We start from the raw sequence: 17,796 nt of genomic DNA on the forward strand, positions 1-17,796 counted from the left end.
TATAGTGCTCTATTAAGAAGATTCAGTTTGGATCTTAATTCAGTACAATGGAAAACAGCCTGCCTGTCCAAATTAGAATGTCAATTCAGAAATATTCAAATGTTTTTTTCCTCCACAACAAATCGATATAATTCTGTGTGGGATTGATTGATTGATTGATTGATTGATTGATTGATCTTATAGATATTGTCACAAACCCTTTTACACCAAATTTCAGACAAATGGGCATTTTAAATAGAGCACTAGTATTATGCTAGGTACCCTATTTCTTTTTAATTATCAATTTTGCAATATTAAGATACTACCTAGGAAAACATGTTTGCCAGCTTTCATATGACTAAAACTAGGGATTGATATTATGCAACTTTTCCCATGATTTTATTGCATCTACCTCATAGTTATTGATATGCAAGCAATAGCATGTTGGTTTACAAAATGGTTTACAAATTCCAGCTTGCATAGAATAGCATTAGGGAGAACTAGGCTTTGGTTGCACTTGGGACATGCAGGCCAAAATGTCAGAAAACTAATACTGTCCTTACAGGTAATTTGACCATAAGGCAGGATTAGAATTCACTTTCTCTCCGTTTCCAGCCTGGTGTCTTTAATCACTATACCACACTGGCTGTCATATAAACAAATACAGGTAGTATTCAATTGGGACCGACAACTAATTAAATGAAACCTCAAGGGGCAGCACTGGACATATGTCAGTTCTGTTGTGGTTGTTAAGCAAATAATTTGCGGTCATTACCGGCAAGTGGAATAGCACGTGACTCTTGATTTGCAAATTACTGCCAGCTTCCCAACTGGTTGTTTGTCAGAAGCTATCTATTAAATCAGGGGTCTCCAACCTTCGTAACTTTAAGGTTTGTGGACTTCAACTCCCAGAGCAAAGCTGGCAGAGGAACTCTGGGAGTTGAAGTCCACAAGCCTTAAAGTTACTAAGGTTGGAGACCCCTGTATTAAACTCAAATGGTGATCATGTGACTGCAGGCTGCTGCAACTGTCTTAAATGCATGCTAATTGCCAAATGGCTGAATGGTGATCACATGATTGGGGATCCTGCAGTGGTTGTAAGATTGAGGACCAGCTGTAAAGCTATATTGTCGATTCCAATGCAAGTTTCAATGGTTGTTAAACAGGGCAGTCATTAACTGAGAACTACTGTAGATCTGGCATAAAGGGATGCAGAGTTTGTGAGCAAACCTGGGGAATTCTTGTTCCTAAATATTGGAAATTCTGTTCAAAGTATATAGATGGAACAGCATAAGAAACAGAAGTGATATCACTGCCTAAGAGTACTACTAATCTCCCAGAGGTTGTGGACAATATCTTCCTAAATACAGGTAATCCTTGACTTACAACCACAATTAAGCCCAATGTTTCTGTTGTTAAGCGAGACATTGGTTAAATGAGTTTTGTCCCATTTTACAACTTTTCTTGCCACAGTTGTTAAGTGAATCACTGGAGGTGTTACAATATTAACACAGTTGTTAAGCGAATCTGGCTTCCCCATTGACTTTGCTTGTCTGAAGGTTGCAAAAAGTGATCACGTGACCCTGGGACACTGCGACTGTCATAAATATGAGTCAGTTGCCAAGCATCTGAATTTTGATCACACAACTATGGAGATGTTGCAACGGTTATCAGTGTGGAAAAAAGTCGTAAGTCACTTTTTTCAGTGCCACGTAACTTTGAACGGTCGCTAAATAACCTGTTGTAAATTGAGGACTACCTGTAAAATTCTTCAAATAATCTGAGATTTGCTGTAAAACTAACTAAGCTAGAAGTGGGGGGGGAAACTGATTTCTCTTGCTGACAGTTTAATTTTTCAGAACGTAGGCAAAACAAAGTCAGCTCTCCTGACCTAATCCCAATCAACAAGGAATCGGTCAACTGACTGGAGCTTTTAGGCATTTTGAAAGAAAGCGACCATATCAAAGAGTTAATTAGGGAGGAAAAGTGAGAAGTCAGTCACATATCTTGGACTTAGATGAAAAATGGGAAGATATTACTTTGAAATGCTGCATCACAATTTGGAGAATAGGAGAACCTAAAAAAATAAGATTCTGAAAGCACAAAAACAAACAAAAATTCCATAGGAAGGAAAAATTGGAAAGCTTTAGGAGATCTGTGTGGATCATGACCTAAAAAGCAAAAAAAAAAAAAAAAAGATTTATGAGAAATATGAGCCGATAACTAAGGTGGAATACTAACATTGCACATATGAGCTTGTAGGAACAGACTTGGGAATACTAAACTCAAAATGTAGTAAGTCTGGTGAGAAATGCAAAATACAATAGTAATTTTGTGTGGTATGTTTATAATAAAAAAATTGTGGTTATAAGCCTGTTACATGAATAGTATACAGGGGAATAAGGAGAAAGTGAAACTCTTGAACATTTTTCCATTCACTCTCAGGAGAGAGAACTCTTCCCCAAAAGATAGAAAGGTGGAGGCATAGCTCACAAGGCATGGTTGAACTCAAAATTTAAATGAATTTATCAACAGAGTCAGATAAATTAAATCCCGGGGAGTAGTAGTTGTTGGCAAAAGTGGTTTTGGAATAGCTGATTAGTCTAGTGCAGAGAAGGACCAGGGGAAACATGATAGCAGTGTTCCAATATTTGAGGTGCTGCCACAGAGAGGAGGAGGGTCAAGCTATTTTCCAAAGCACCTGAAGGCCAGACAAGGAATAATGGATGGAAACTGAACAAGGAGAGACCTGGAAATGATAAACTTTCTGACAGAACAATCAACCAATGGAACAGTTTGTCTTCAGAAGTTGTGGGTGCTTCATCGTAGGTCCCTTCCAACTCTATTAATCTGTATCTGTATTTTTGAAGACCTCAGGAGAAAGGGAAAGATACTGAAGATTAGAGAAGAACCAATATAAACTCAGTAAGGGAAAGAGGAAAGATCAGGAAAATTACCAATCAGTTAATGCCTGTATTAAGGCAGGCATTCATTCGGCAACCTGTCATTCAGTATTGGAAGCACTTAGGCAATATTGTTCCTGGAACCAGTGTTTGCAAAGAACAAATCAAGTTAGGCTAATTAATTTTTTTCTGAGATGATGACGAGCTGCTATACCAAGAGAATGCTATGGATGGTGTGAACCATGATTGCAAAGCATCTGTGAAGTCCTCTCATGTACAGTAAGTGCAGCTAAGGTAAATAAATATGGTATTGCAGTCCGATGGATTTATAGCTGAATGACTTGCAAGCCCCAAAGGATCTCATAAATTTTTCAGTATTATTCAGGAGGAAAATAGAGTGATGTTATTGGTTGCTGCTATTCAATCTCTTTTTTTTAAAGACCCACAAGATGAATCAAATGATACAAAATTAAGGAGATTGACATTATGGACAAAGTCACTATTCAAAAGACTTAAATGCTGGGCCAAATCCAATGATTCACTGTGACAAGTGACCTGCATCTGGGTAGAAAAGATCAGATGAATAGGTACAGGATTGTACAGAATTGATTCGGTGGGAAGTCATGTAAGTGAGATGCATCTAGGAATAGCAAGGCCTGCTAGCTGAACATGAGAAAATAGTGGTATGGCAGTTACATAAAATGCAACCTTGGTTACATTAATAAAAGCATTGTATCCAGATCCTTTCTCTTTTCACACAGCATGATAATGACCAGCTGGTTGAGATTAAAACTGAATATTAGGAAGCATTTCCTAACAGAGTTGTTAGTGGTGATTCCAACTGGAAGTTTTCAAAGGGGGTGGAGGATGGCCATCAATAATTCATTGGATTCCTGCACTGAGCAGCAACTGGATTGGATATCCTATAAAATGCCTTCCATTTCATAAGTTGCATGGTTCTAAAATCTATCAGTTACAAGACCTTCCTGCTTTCCTGAGTTGTACCAAGTATGTAGTTAATATATTTTCTACAATACCCATAGACATTTACCCAATAGACTCCCATATTTGGACAACGTTATCATATTCCACAAATATATTATTTATTTCAAAGTTTAAGGTTACATTTTAGAGATGTTTGAGAAGGCATGAGACCAGCCATATCACACAAATAGCAGCAAATAAATGTTTCTGAAAATGAGTGAAGCACAGCTCTGCTCACTTTATTGGTTGCATAGTTTAAAGAATACTGTAATCAATCATTTCATTTTTAGCCTGACATTTGCAATATAATTGTTTTTTTAGTAGGCTATCTCCTCTAATTTTTAAATGTCAACAATTCATACTAGTGCTCAACTAAGTATTTTGAGGATCACAATCACTATTTTCATTAGTTTCAGGAAATGAAATTGGTATTTTCTTTCCTATACCATATTAAAGGAATAAGATCGATGCTATAAATCAGCCTAACTCCATCCGATCCCCATTACAATTCTTACATGTTTACAAGAAACTTCACCTAAGAAATTTAATGCAATTAATCTGCAAAAACTCCACTGGAATTTGGTTATTTTCACCCTAGTTTAGACCATATACATTCTTAGATCTAAGTATCTATAATCACATTTACAATTTATATTATTTGTGCTGTATTATCCTTCATATTTATTTTCTACCTAAAGCAAGTAAAAGTGTTCTGCAATTTGTAGTTCCCTTGAAACAATAGCAGGAGGCACTTTCTGGCAGGTGTGATGGTTTAACAATGCAGTTCCTCAGTGGTGCCTTGGCAACTTGATTTTTCCATTAAAATTTCTTAAAATGGTTTTCACTTAGTATTCAGTAGTTGTGATAAGTTTATACAAGCTTTTTAAAAAACTAGATTTTTGTCAAACAGGAATATAAATTTTAACTGAGCAATCAAGGATAAGGTCCAGCCAGAAGCCATAAAGTTTAGCCATGAAGTCCAGCCAGGAGCCCTGGGTCATTCTTCATTAGCTTGTTCTGTAATACGAAGGCAGAATTTAAAAAGTGATAAAGATCTTCAGGTGAATAATTTTTGAAGTAAAGATATATGCACGTACCATGAAAATTTGCTAGTGCTTTTTATGTAAAAAACAAAACAAAAATAGAATAAGCTTTTGAAACGATAAATTTCAGATTGGAAATGGAGATCTTGAATAGAATCCTAAAACAGTTTAGATCCTAAAGCTGAACAGAAAGAAGAGATTCTAAAACTGAATAGATAATCTAGATAGCCAACTAGATCAAGGATGGATAATTTGCGGTACTCCAAACATTTCTAAAAGAGAACCAGTTTGACGTAAAGGTTAAGGTAACAGGCTAAAAATTAAGAAACTGTGAATTACAGTCCCACCTTAGGCACAAAACTGACTGGGTAACCAGTCATTCTCTCTCTTCCCTAGGAAGCACACAATGGCAAATCACTTCTGAAATCTTGCCATGAAAATGGCAGGGACATCTTCAGGCAGTTGTTAGGAGTTAGCACAGATTTAGAGGTACCAAAAAAAATTATTTTATGAACTGCAGCACCCAGTCTACTCAGCATAAGCAAAAAAAGACCAAATCCTACCTTGGAGGACTATATTCTCATCAGGTAAAGGAGATCACTCCTTTGCTCAGGGAGGGAGTGATAGAAGACAGTCTAGTGGAAACAATCCAGGTTGTAGTTCATTAAAAAGAAATGTGGAATAAAATTGTGTGCGTGTATGTGTGTATCTCAGCAGTATGGTAGCCTGTAGCCAACCCTTATGGGCCCTAGTCAGTACTTTGATAGGAGACAATTAATGTTTTTCCTCCCTGAAATAATTTTAAAGTTTCTCAGGAAAGAAACCTCTGCTGTCAGAAACAATAAAAAGATATTAAAAAACAAGAACTGCTTGTTCTTATTTGTTTGTCATTACTTGCTTTGACTTCCAGCTAATCAGATGAGTGAGAATGGGAAATCTCAAAGCTATAGCAATAATCTGATTCTTACTAAAACAAGTTTGGCAAATAGTAACTATGGAATTAAGAGTGTTTAATTAAGCATCTCATTTTCCAAGTACTTCCAGCTGTTATTATCAGCTAGTTGGTTTACATCAGAAGATTCAAGGCTATGCTTTCACTTTTAAAACAGCATCCTGACTGAACAATAGGGTGAGGGTGAAGGAACCAAATGGTAAATCTGTCCAATTTGCAGCTTGCTTTGATGCACCCTTCCCCATACCTGTTACAGCATTTCTTTCCTATGGTGCAGAAAATTATGCTAACAAATTTTTAACAATAATCTTTGGAGGGGAGTGATGAGGAGGATTATAGGGGAAAAAAGGAATGACACAAGTAAAGGAAGGTGGAAATCTGAAGGGGCTAACAAGTCACAAGTCAAACATGAACCAGCAGTCTCCTGCACTGCTAAAAAAAAAGCAATTACTATGTTAACAAGAGCATTAGAGCCTAGATCATTGGGATTTAATTGTAGCATTTATTTTACCCTATTCAGACATCATTAAGAATTTTTGCCTAGTTCTGGAGGTAGGAAAGAGGAGAAGAGGAAGGAAGAGGGGTAGAAGAGGGAGAAGGAAGGTGTAGGGTGGAGGGAGGAGAGGATGTAGATAAGAGAAGGAGAGGAAGGTCTGGAAAGTAGAAGAAGGTAGAAGAGGGAAGAGTGTTAAAAAGGGGGGTGGTGACTGGGCAAGCCCGACTAATTGTATATAACTGTACATTGGATGAATTATTTGATATGATTGTAAAAATAAAACTTTTTATAAAAAAAAAAAAAAAAGAATTTTTGCCTAGTTCTGGATACCCCAGTTCCAAAAAGACAATGAATTCAGAGAAAGGCTAGGAAAATGGTGAGGAGTCTTGAAACCAAACATTTTGAGGAACAATTAAAGCAGGAGAGTCAAACTCATGTCACAGCGTCATCATGTGATGTATCACAATTTTTTCCCCTTAGCTAAACTGGGTTTGGGCGTGGCCAGCACATGACGCATCCAGCCTGCGGGCTGCGAGTGACAGCCCTGAGTTAAAGGATCTGGGACTGTTGAGGTTACAGGAAAAAATAGATTAGGAAAAATATAACAGCAGACTTCAAATAGAGACTTGTTACACAGAAGAGGTAGTGGACTTATACAGGTAGTTATTGACATATGACTGTTACTGAGCGTTGAGTGAATTATGGACATTGTGTTGTGCTGGTCATTAAGCAGATTGTTACCATGACTGATTTTATGACTTGTTTTGCGGCAGTCACTTTCTGCAGTCAGAAAGTGAACTTATTTTTTACAATGGGTGTCTTTGCCAGAAACCTAAAGTAATGCCAGTTTCTGGTAAAAAAATTGTGATCACAGGACTGCAGGACGCTGCAAAGTCCATAAATGTGGACTGGTTACCAAGTGCCCAGAATGGTCACGTGGCTGTGGGGTTAGTAACTAGTCTGGGAGCTACTTATTTGAATAGTCACTAAGGGAGCAGTCATAACTTGAGGCCCACTTATTCTCCATTGCCTCAGAGGGCAGGACCAGAACTAGTAAGTTAAAACTACTGGGAAAGAGGTTCAAACCAGACATGAAGAGGCTATTTCTGAATGTACATAGGCTGTCACATAAAGTGGTGATTTTTTTGCTGGAGGCCTTCAAACAGGGCAAAAAGATACCTATGTAGTGCACTGAACAAGAAGTGAAACTATATGACTTTTAAGGTCATGTCCATCTATGATTCATCCTATATCTCTAGTTCTCTTTTGAATATGCATATTCATCATGTCTTCTGAAATACTTTCTCAAAGAAATTCCCAGCAAATGTACATATCAATTCACAGGCTGCTACTTGAACATCAGCTGTAGAACACACAAGAATATCAATACAATATACTGCATTCTTAATATATTACATTGTATTACATTTTTATGTTCTCCATCAACATACCTATCTCCGTGACCAGTGTAGCTTCTCTGGTTTCTTCCTTTGTTTCCAAGGCCCCAGGTATTATCTCATGGTGCGTCTCAGTTTCCACCATTTCTCCTGCTTCACCTGGTACAGTAACTATAGAGATCAAGGCAAGGAACACTGAAAAGAGCACTGAGTGTTTCATAAACTATAGATGTTACTTTGTCAGCCATAGATTTTTTTTAACTAGGAAAAAGCACAAGAGATACCTAGTATTGCTGCTGAGATATTAGTACTTGTTTTTTAGAAATTCAGTCACTAAAGCCTCTTTGTTTATTATTGCAACTATTCATATCCTTCAGGTTAGCTTTCTTTGTGGCTGAAAAAAAGTTGGTAAAACTATTTAGAAATTAAATTATTAAAGCTATATTAACCATTTTATTGGCATTCCAAATCAAAACATGTAGATGCACATAGATGGAATTCCCATTCCCTAAAAAATTATTAAAGTAATTCAATAAAAAACTACAGATGCTGTTTCCAGCAGGACACATTTTTCATAGATCCTGTCATACTGATACAGTACAAGAATCTATATTTGTAGATCACAATTATCCTAAAAAAACAGCTTGTCGGGTCTTATGTAAAAATGCAGGATTACCATTACTTCCTCCTTTCCATTATCATCTCAATTTCTATGCATTCTTAGAGTGAACAAGATGCACCATAATTCAATGCAATATGGCACTTTGGAAAAAAAATAGATTCCGGTAGTCTAAAGCAAACAACACAGTATGTATGGTATTTTGGGTCAACAATTCATACAAGCATTGGAATAATTATATTTGACCTGAAATACAATATTATCCTTAGCAATGAGCAAATCCTTTTCCAGATTAGGGATGGTTACTCCCATTTGCATATATTCGCTAAATATACCGCTAGAAAGAACTTTCCCACCTAAAGTTATTATCTAATTACCACTTTATCTGGTAAGAGTTATTGAAGGGAGGAACATACAAGGAAAAATTAACACCTGATAGCATGGGATCATTTAATCTTGAACAGCTATAATACCTTTTTATTACTTTTCCGGGATAAATTATTGCTATTACTTTCAAATACCCAAATACTTGCTCAAATCCATTGAGCAAAAGTTTCCCAAGCAGAGGACCAAGAATGTTAGGGGCAATATGCTGACTCTGTAAACCATTTAGAGAGGGCTGTAAAGCATTGTGAAGCGGTATATAAGTGTAAGCATTATTGCTATTCACACATAAAAATAATTGTTTAAACTTGTCCCTTGAAATTGTTACAAGAGAATATTTATTACCCTCTGTTAGCTGTTCCTCTTCATCCATAAGCAGTTCCGTCACAATTTCTGTTACAAAACATCGGATTTCCTCTGCTGAAGGCTCAAGTATAGCCACTTCTGAGGTCTCGGTAGGTTCAGGCTTCTTATCCTGGAGAGATTCTGAAACTGAAGAAAGAGCAGCTTCTGTGCCAACTTGAGGATTGCTAGCCAACTCTGTTGATTCCATAGCCTGAGGCCCACCAGCTTCAACAAAGTCTAAAGATAAGCATTGACTTCTGTCAAACTTTTCTTCTGGTGCCATTAGCTGAGGTTCTGTACCCTCAGGATCTACTCTGTGACAGGTAGAAAGGTCACATTTTGTTATTTCCTGAATCAATGCATCAGGCTCCTCTTTACAGAGATCCTCATCTGTTTTTTTCCAAGAAGATCCAAGCTTCATCTCCTCCAGGGGTTCAAGTTTAGTCTGGTCAGATCCTGTGTCATTTTTATCTGTGATAGGCAAGCTGTCATCTGATTTCCCAGTGTTGATCAAATGTGTGTTTTAAAGAAGAGAGAGAGAAAAACAAATAAATAAATATTTGCATCCACTGTTAATCATGGAGTTATCTTTTTATGCATTTTGTTTCCTTCTGAATTTGCTATTTACTCACCTCTCATCCTACCCATATGATTTATTATAACTTATGAAATTGTTATTCTTTAAGGTACCACATGTTGCTTTGCTATAACTACCGGTAATCGCTAGGAAATAATATGGACAAAACTGTATGTATTTTAAATACATGTATATCACTGTGCTTACAAATAGGTAAATGAGCTAAGGCCCGGTCTTTCTGAGGAGATCATACTGATCCTCTTCCTGTGTTCGGAAAAATGCTGAAACTGTTCCAGAGGCCATTGTACAAGATTTGGCCATCTGTGCTTTTATGTTTGTTTTATCTTTGATTTCACTGTTATTTAGTTTTTATCCCTACTTACAGTTGTTTTTCTTTATATCATGCTAACTACCAGAAGTCCTTTCACTGTGGTGGGATATAATGGAGGAATCTTACATTTCCCACAACATATACAAAATCAGGAAAAAAATTCTTGAAGGGGAGAGGCAAAAAATAACCTAAAGAGCATTTTCATACATATAAATTATTACCTGCTATGGGCAGAAATCCAAATAGTAAAAGAAAAAGAATGGAGTATCTTAAGAGAAGAGAGGCTTAAAGCATCTGAAAGCTGATCAAAATCACTTCATAGCCCAATATTTTAATGCAGGTCCCATGTGAATAGGTTTATTTTTTGTAATATTTGTGAATTATATCATGTCAACCTGAATAATAGAATAGAATTTTTAAAAAAAAATGTATACTTCAAATACTATTATTATTGCTATTTATCATTTTAATGATTACTGGCTTGTAAGCTGCCCAGAGTCATCTGTAGCGTAACCACCATTCTGAGATCAGCAGTAAAAAAAATGCATCAGTTTAGCAGACTTTGCTTCACATTTCTATGTAGTTTACCTGACTACAATAAAAATATAATTAGACCTAAGAGCTATATTGTATATAACACTGGTCCTTCATGTAATACATTATCAAAGCATGTCAGAGGAATTAAGAGATAATTTAAAAGAGAATTTAAAAACTTTACTAAAATGTCACATATTAGTAGTTGTATAATTCCTCAAAAACAGAAATGAGAAAACTGATGTAAGTCTTTAAATTACAAAATTAAAGAACGTTTATTTTAAAATACAACTCTAAAATTAGTCAGAAATACATAGAATTTGTCACATCAAAGTGCACACAAAAATACAGTTTTTATCAATATTTTCTACATGAGTTGATTTTGAAGAAAGCATTTATTTACATAGCTATCTTTAAAACTGATACATAATCCTCATTAGTTTCAGTACAATTCATCTCAGAATTTTAGCAGTTCCAGTTCAACCGCTGTTTTTCTTGATTTGGCAGAAAACGCTGAAAATAAACATTAAGGACAAACCAACTTGCAAAAGAGCAACGTGTTATTATTGATTAATTATTAATAAGGATAACAGCCCTATGCTAATTTGTTAAAATAGGCTCATTTAACAAAGTGAGGATTTATTCCTCAGGATTCACTTGCATGGGGAATTTTATCACTAGGTCCATCCATAATGAATGATTAAGTGGTTTCCTCTTTTGATTTCTCCTAAGTGCCACAGAGAATGGACAAGGGTACGAATAGGGGCAAGACCAGAGCAAAGCTTAACTTTTGCAATGGGGGTGTGTGTGGTGGAAATTACCTGCCCTCCTACGACGGAATGGGATACACAAAGGGGAACTCAACGAGGGCAGCCAAGAACAGTCTGCCCTGAAGTAATAAAGGCGACTAAGCAGGTCTTCAGTTGCAGACGTTGGGATGGGGAGGGGGAGTGAGCTGCATATCCTAAGATCGTTATTCTTTCTCCGCGTTGATTTAGCTCTCTTATCGGCCAGGCTTTTCCAGCCTTGAATGTCTTACGGCCCCAAACTCCGCTTCTTGAAGCGATGCCACTTGCGAGGGCGACTCCCTCCACTTCGGCGCACGTTAAAAACCGCCGAGCACTCACCGCACTGGGGCAACCCGTTGGCCTCCGGGGATTTGGGAGTTTGTCGGCCGAACTCCTTGACTTTGGTTTGAGCGCTGCTCGAGCACCCCATGGCGCGGTTATAATAACAGCGGCTCCTAAGGGCGCCAGGCACCCAGGTGAGTCTTCTCGGCTGTGGCTGCAGGTGAGACCCCGGCGAGTCGGCTCTCCGCTTCCTGCCGGGAAAGGAATAAGCACAGGTGGTTCCTTCTCGGACGCGTAAAAAAAAAAAAAAAAAAAGCCCAACCAAAGCACACCCCGCCCCTCCCCTCCCGCGTTGCGCTGGCAGAGCAACTCCCCCCTTGTCCGCTCGCGCGGGAGAGTGTTTATCACTCCGGCTCGGTTGCCATAAGAACGGCTCAGTGAGGGGTAGTTTCCAGCAAGCCTCCTCGCAGATTTTTGGCGTGCCCGGTCTCGGTGCGGGGCGCAGGCGCGTCTGCGGCGGGCCAGAGGCTGAACCGCAGGAGAGCGAGGAAGAGTTAATGGCAATCACATGCGGCTTTTCTGCTAAATGGGCTGAAGGCAGCCTACCTTACCTGGGACGTTTCGTCAAGTGCCCCCACCCCCCACCCCTTTTCAACTTTTGTTGATTCCAGGCATACACAACCCCCAAATCTTTTCTGACACGACTGTGATCATTTTCAACAACCCTTCATTGCCTTTTCAGATAATCTGAATTAACCATCACTTCAGTCTGCTCAATGCCTCCATAGCTATAACCAACTTTCCGCCACATATGTGGGCCTGTATTTCCTCAGCCAGGAAGGGCACCTCCCCAGTGCCAGACGTCCTTCTTGGTATGGCTGCCATGGTGGTGAATGCAATTCCAAAAACACCACCTCAGATTATTTGGGGCTGACCTGCATGTGGGTAGTGCAATCCTTAACTAGCAACAAAAGACATTTAGGGGGGCCCTAAAAGTTAAGTTTGGCAAAGCCAATGCTACCTTTTATAGTTAGTTTTCTCTTTCATTATTTTCCCCCTATCATAATATTTTGATGACGGGCACTCTGCATCTTAGCTTTGTGTGTGGGGGTGTTGTGTGCCTGTGGTGGGATGCCATTTGCTCCTGACTCATACAATAGGCCTATTGTTTTAAACAGTTACACATTTACTTGGTTGTTTGGTGACTTGGTCTGCATTGCACAGGTATGGTAACCATTATGATTTATGTTTTGAAAACTAGTTTATTTCCTGGTGAAAGAAAAGCAAAACAAATATTGCAGGTTCTTTAATTATCTTGAATAGCTGTTGCATCAGGTGGTCCATGTGGGTGATGCAACTAGTAATTGTTTAACCTACTAAACATACCAGCCAGGCAGATGGGAAGTGTGGAACATATAAGCTGGAGGCAAGTTGGTACAAAACAGTTAATCCAAGTAATCCAAGGCAATCAGTTTTTGTGTTTGATTAGAAAATATTCTTCACATGCAATGCAAACATTAATGAATACTGTACAAAGTCCATGGCTCTTTCAGATGTAGTCATAAACATAAAAAGTAACAAGTTATCTAAATATCTATGAATATCTATTGGATTCTACAAGTTAACTGATCTATTTCATTGTATTTCTACTATAAGAAGCTGAAAAGTGATTTTTGAGACCTGGAATGTGTTCCTGAAGGTCTGACTTCCTATGTTGCCAGTTGAATTTGAAACCTATTTCAAGTTGTTCATAATAGTTTTTTCATGGGTACCAGACCATCCAATTTTATAATGTTCACTCTGCACCTTTAATTCAATGGAACACATTTTGCTGATCCTTCCCTTGGATATATCTGACATCAGTTGTTAATTCTGCTTGATTCATTATGTAGGTCATACTGTGGAACAAACTGCCATTGGAGTTGGAACAAGTCCCTTCCTTATTAGAGTTTAGGAATTGGCTCAAAATATATGTTAATTATTTAACTGCTTAACTTTTCAAAACAATTTAATTATTTGAAAATATAATTGTTTGTTTAATAATGTTTTAATAATGCTTTAACTATATTTCTTTAATTCACCATAAGCCATTATAGGTTTAATATGTTCTAAATAAATAAACATGTCCATTTGTTAGGTTGTATTATCCATCTATTGACTACATTTTATTTTATTTGTATTTGACCTTAATTTTTTTTTGCAATCTACTTAATGCTGACTCCCTTTTATTTTCCTCACAACAATCCTATTATGATGGGTTGGGCTGACTGATCCAAAGTCACCAGTTGGTTTCCATGCCAAAGGAAGAACAGTTAGTTTCGAGTCCAACCCTTTAATTACTATATCAAATTTTATATGTATGTTTTGAGATGCGCACTATGAGTTGATTATTTTCTAGGTTTTGTCTATACTTCTGCAGTCTTTGTTTTCTCAGATTTTTAAAATCTGTTTCCTGACTAGTGATAGAATGACAAAAATGTCAGTGTTGATTCAGCAGATTGCAACCTTCCAAAATTCTCATTGTGTTGGATTTGGAACAATGATGTCTATTTGGTTTCTAGGCCCTAAGTGAATAGGACAGTACATGCATCAGAGGTAATTGAATGAGCATGTTTACACTTCTTTTATAAATGATAATTTATCATGAACCTCAGTCTGCCACTTTTAATCCCATAGGAAGAAAACTAATTAGTGTGGTTGCCTAAATGGAATTTTAATAAAGCCCTTTGGCTTGTTTGATGAGAGAAATGCATGAAAGAAATGTCCAATGTCTGCTAATTTTACAATGTTTGGGAGGTTCTGAATATGGTATTAGGATAACAATGTTCACAGTGATAAATACCAAATAGAGTTGAAAGATAGCAGTAGTAAGGTAAATGTACAGGTAGTGCTCTATTTACAATCACAATTTATTTATTTATTTTGTCACAACAATATATGTAGGTATATATATATGTAGGTATATAGTATCCAGACTTTCTGTTGCTAAGCAAGGCAGTTGTGAAGTGAATCATGCAGTTGTTATCATGGATTCTGTTTCCCCCATTGACTTTACTTGTTGGAACCTGACTTGGGAAGGCTGCAAATGGGGTTTACATGACCCCAGGACACTGCAACTATCATAAATACATGACAATTGCCAAACGCCCAAATTCTGATCATACTGTATGAATGTGGGGATGCTGCAACAACCAGAAGTGTGAGTACTGGTCATAAGCCACTTTTTTCAGTATCATGGTAACCTTGAATGAGTACTAAATAAATGATTAAATGTTGAGGACTACCTGTAAATCAAATGAATAAATAATACAACTAACTTAAATGGACCTTTTGGTTCCGTCAACAACATACTTATCTATCTGCAAACTAACAGACTTCAAAGTGTCTTAACAGATTTGAGAAAAATAACTTGATAGTCTCATCTTCTCAGTGCAGATGCAACTTTCTTAATAGAATGAAGATATGTTGTTGCCTGAAATTTAAAAAAAAGATTATGTGCCTTTTATACATAAAAGTTGACTGGATTGGTCGTCAAACCTTACTGTTACTTTGATGATAAGAGAATATCTACCACACTATTAGATGTGGTAGCCTGTTGTAAAAGGACCAGTATAGTATCTGCATCAATACATTTAGTGGAAAATATTTAGACTGAGTCCAAACTACCATCCTTGTGCAGGAATCCAAATGAATCCTTTGCTTATGGTTAGCATTTTGCCATTTTCACTGAGTTTTCTTCATTCTGAATAGATCAATTATATTAGCTTTAGTTAAAACTGCAATGCAATCCTTGAACATTTATATTTATTCTATTCCTCTTGATCAAACTGTATTATTCAGTTACTGCATTCAAATAATGGGAGTTATCAATCAGGTCTCTGACGTATTGATAAGACATTTGTCTTCCTATATTAAGAATTCAGTGTCAGCTAGAGGGCAGCAGTTAGTCAGCACTTGGCCGATCTCAAAAAGCTATGTCTAGAAATACTCTGCATCTACGGTAAATATTTATAGTTATGATCCACTTATTATTTCCTAAAACAAAGTGAACAGCAAAAAATCTGGTGGGAAAGACATTTATTGTTAATCCAGGTTGGATTACAAAATAGGGGCCGGGATAGCTCAGGCAATAGAGAAGCCTGTTATTAGAATACAAAGCCTGCAATTACTGCAGGTTCGAGCCCGGCCCAAGGTTGACTCAGCCTTCCACCCTTTATAAGGTAGGTAAAATGAGGACCCAGATTGTTGGGGGGGCAATAAGTTGACTTTGTAAAAAATATACAAATAGAATGAGACTATTGCCTTATACATTGTAAGCCGCCCTGAGTCTTCAGAGAAGGGCGGGGTATAAATGTAAACAAAAAAATAATAATAGAATGGTAGTTAGCATTTATGATTAAAGTTGCTTCTTTGATAAGTTGGACAGCCCAATTTTTACATTTCAAAATGTCAAAGTTATCAATTTATTCATCCCTGTTTTATAAAAAATATGTTCTAGAACCAAAGTTTGATGGATCTCTTTAAGTCATATCTCACTATTTCATAGTGAACTATTTTATTCTTCAATTTAGTACAATAATCTCTTCAAAGTGGCTCATCTACCTTCCCCATTGTTTCTTCTTTGATTTTCATGAATCTTGCCAAACGCTTTTTCTAGTCCCATCCCATTATCCTCCCCTTCCCCCCACCCAAATATAATTTTGTTTCTACACTATTACAAACATGCAGTTTTTGGGGCAACAGCATGACACAGATTTGCCATTGTCTTTTTCTATGATATCTTTTCATTGTTCAGTCCAATCTGGAGAACTGCTGTTTCCCCATTGTTTCTTTACCAAGCTGGTCCCACTTAGCTTCCATGGCCAAAAGCTCTAACATGGTAGCACTTGTTGAGACAAAAGCTTGTGTAGTTCTACTCAAGGTAAGAGGCAGATGGAGTGGTAATTTTAAGCTTAATTTGAAGAAGGCAGCAGAAATGTTTGGATCTAGAAGGGACTTTCCCTAGTTGCTGAGAGCAAAACAGATAGGGAACACAGCAGATAATTAAATTAGAGACTTTGCTACCTTTCCCCTAAAAACTGTACCTTATCAATGAAAGTTAGAGAAACTGGGATTCTTTCCTAGCAATCACAATGCCCATCTTCTATGTGTAGATTTCATCTTATACAGTAGCATCCACATTTTGGGTGTGTTTTAACTGTTCACCAATGAAATTATAAAGTACTTGTTAATGTCATGATTTTCCCATTGTAACGCTTTAAAACTCACAGCTTAGAACAAATCCATGCAGCATGAGTCCCTCAATTAAAGGTTTTAAAGAGATTTACATTTTGCATGTTAATTGAGGCACACAAGAGGTTAAATGAATCTAGTTTGCTGGGACAATAACCCAAGTAAGAGTATGGTGCTAATTTCATTTGAAAATATTCAGGATTCCAAGTACAGTATTATCAATTTGGACTTTCCTTCCTCCAGAGACAAAACTCTCTACATGTAGTAGTTACCCATAAAACTCAGGCACCCAAGTCCATGTGGAGTTAAAAAGTACCTAGTCTCAGAATTCGAAATACACCTAGTATCTTTGTAAGGTAGCTTTTCCATCGCTGCCACCTACAATACAAACCACAAGTACTTGAGGCACTAAGGGAGTAATGAAGTCTTTGTATAGGATATAGAAACAAATGAAACAGATTTAGAAAAGAATAGAGCTGGAAGGTACCTTGGAGGTCTTCTAGTCCATCCCCCTGCTCAAGCAGGAGAAATGTATGTAATGTGTCAAAGAAACAAATCAAGCTATGAAAGACATTGATGTACAATAAAGACTTTGTTTTGTAAGACTTGAGAAAAGACAGCCACAATTAAAATATTTCATCTCCTTTCCTTTCCCATCTATTTCTTTAAGCTTGCAACTATCATGGACTTCAGAATACAGTACAGCCCTATTGCTTAACAGTCCCTGAAAGAGCTAGTTTTTGTACATTTTCTCAAAGGAAAAAGATGGTTTCCAAAAGTTGAAAAGGACGCAAAGATGCTATATTAAAATGCTAAGTTCACCTATATTAAAATGCTAATAATGAACCCTAAAATTTTATGCAGCAGTTCTATACAGCCAAACTGACATCCTCCGATTATTCATTCTTCTCAATGTCCATTTTTCTTAAAGTTGCCAAGGTTGAGAAACA

The 17,796-nt window shown here is 37.2% G+C and overlaps 1 protein-coding gene across 1 annotated transcript; it reads right to left on the bottom strand.

The window, feature by feature from the left end:
- Position 1: 1 nt before the first annotated feature.
- Positions 2-17,435, bottom strand: LOC131196159 (uncharacterized). Its single transcript, XM_058178621.1, has 5 exons — positions 17,334-17,435; positions 11,672-11,865; positions 9,103-9,594; positions 7,809-7,925; positions 2-4,883 (listed from the first exon to the last, which is right to left on the bottom strand). The coding sequence occupies exons 2-5, from the start codon at positions 11,760-11,762 to the stop codon at positions 4,864-4,866; spliced, it is 720 nt and encodes a 239-aa protein (XP_058034604.1). The 5' UTR covers positions 11,763-11,865; positions 17,334-17,435; the 3' UTR covers positions 2-4,863.
- Positions 17,436-17,796: the final 361 nt, after the last annotated feature.

Source organism: Ahaetulla prasina, chromosome 3 (assembly GCF_028640845.1).
Source record: "Ahaetulla prasina isolate Xishuangbanna chromosome 3, ASM2864084v1, whole genome shotgun sequence".
Classification (NCBI taxonomy): Eukaryota; Metazoa; Chordata; class Lepidosauria; order Squamata; family Colubridae; genus Ahaetulla; species Ahaetulla prasina.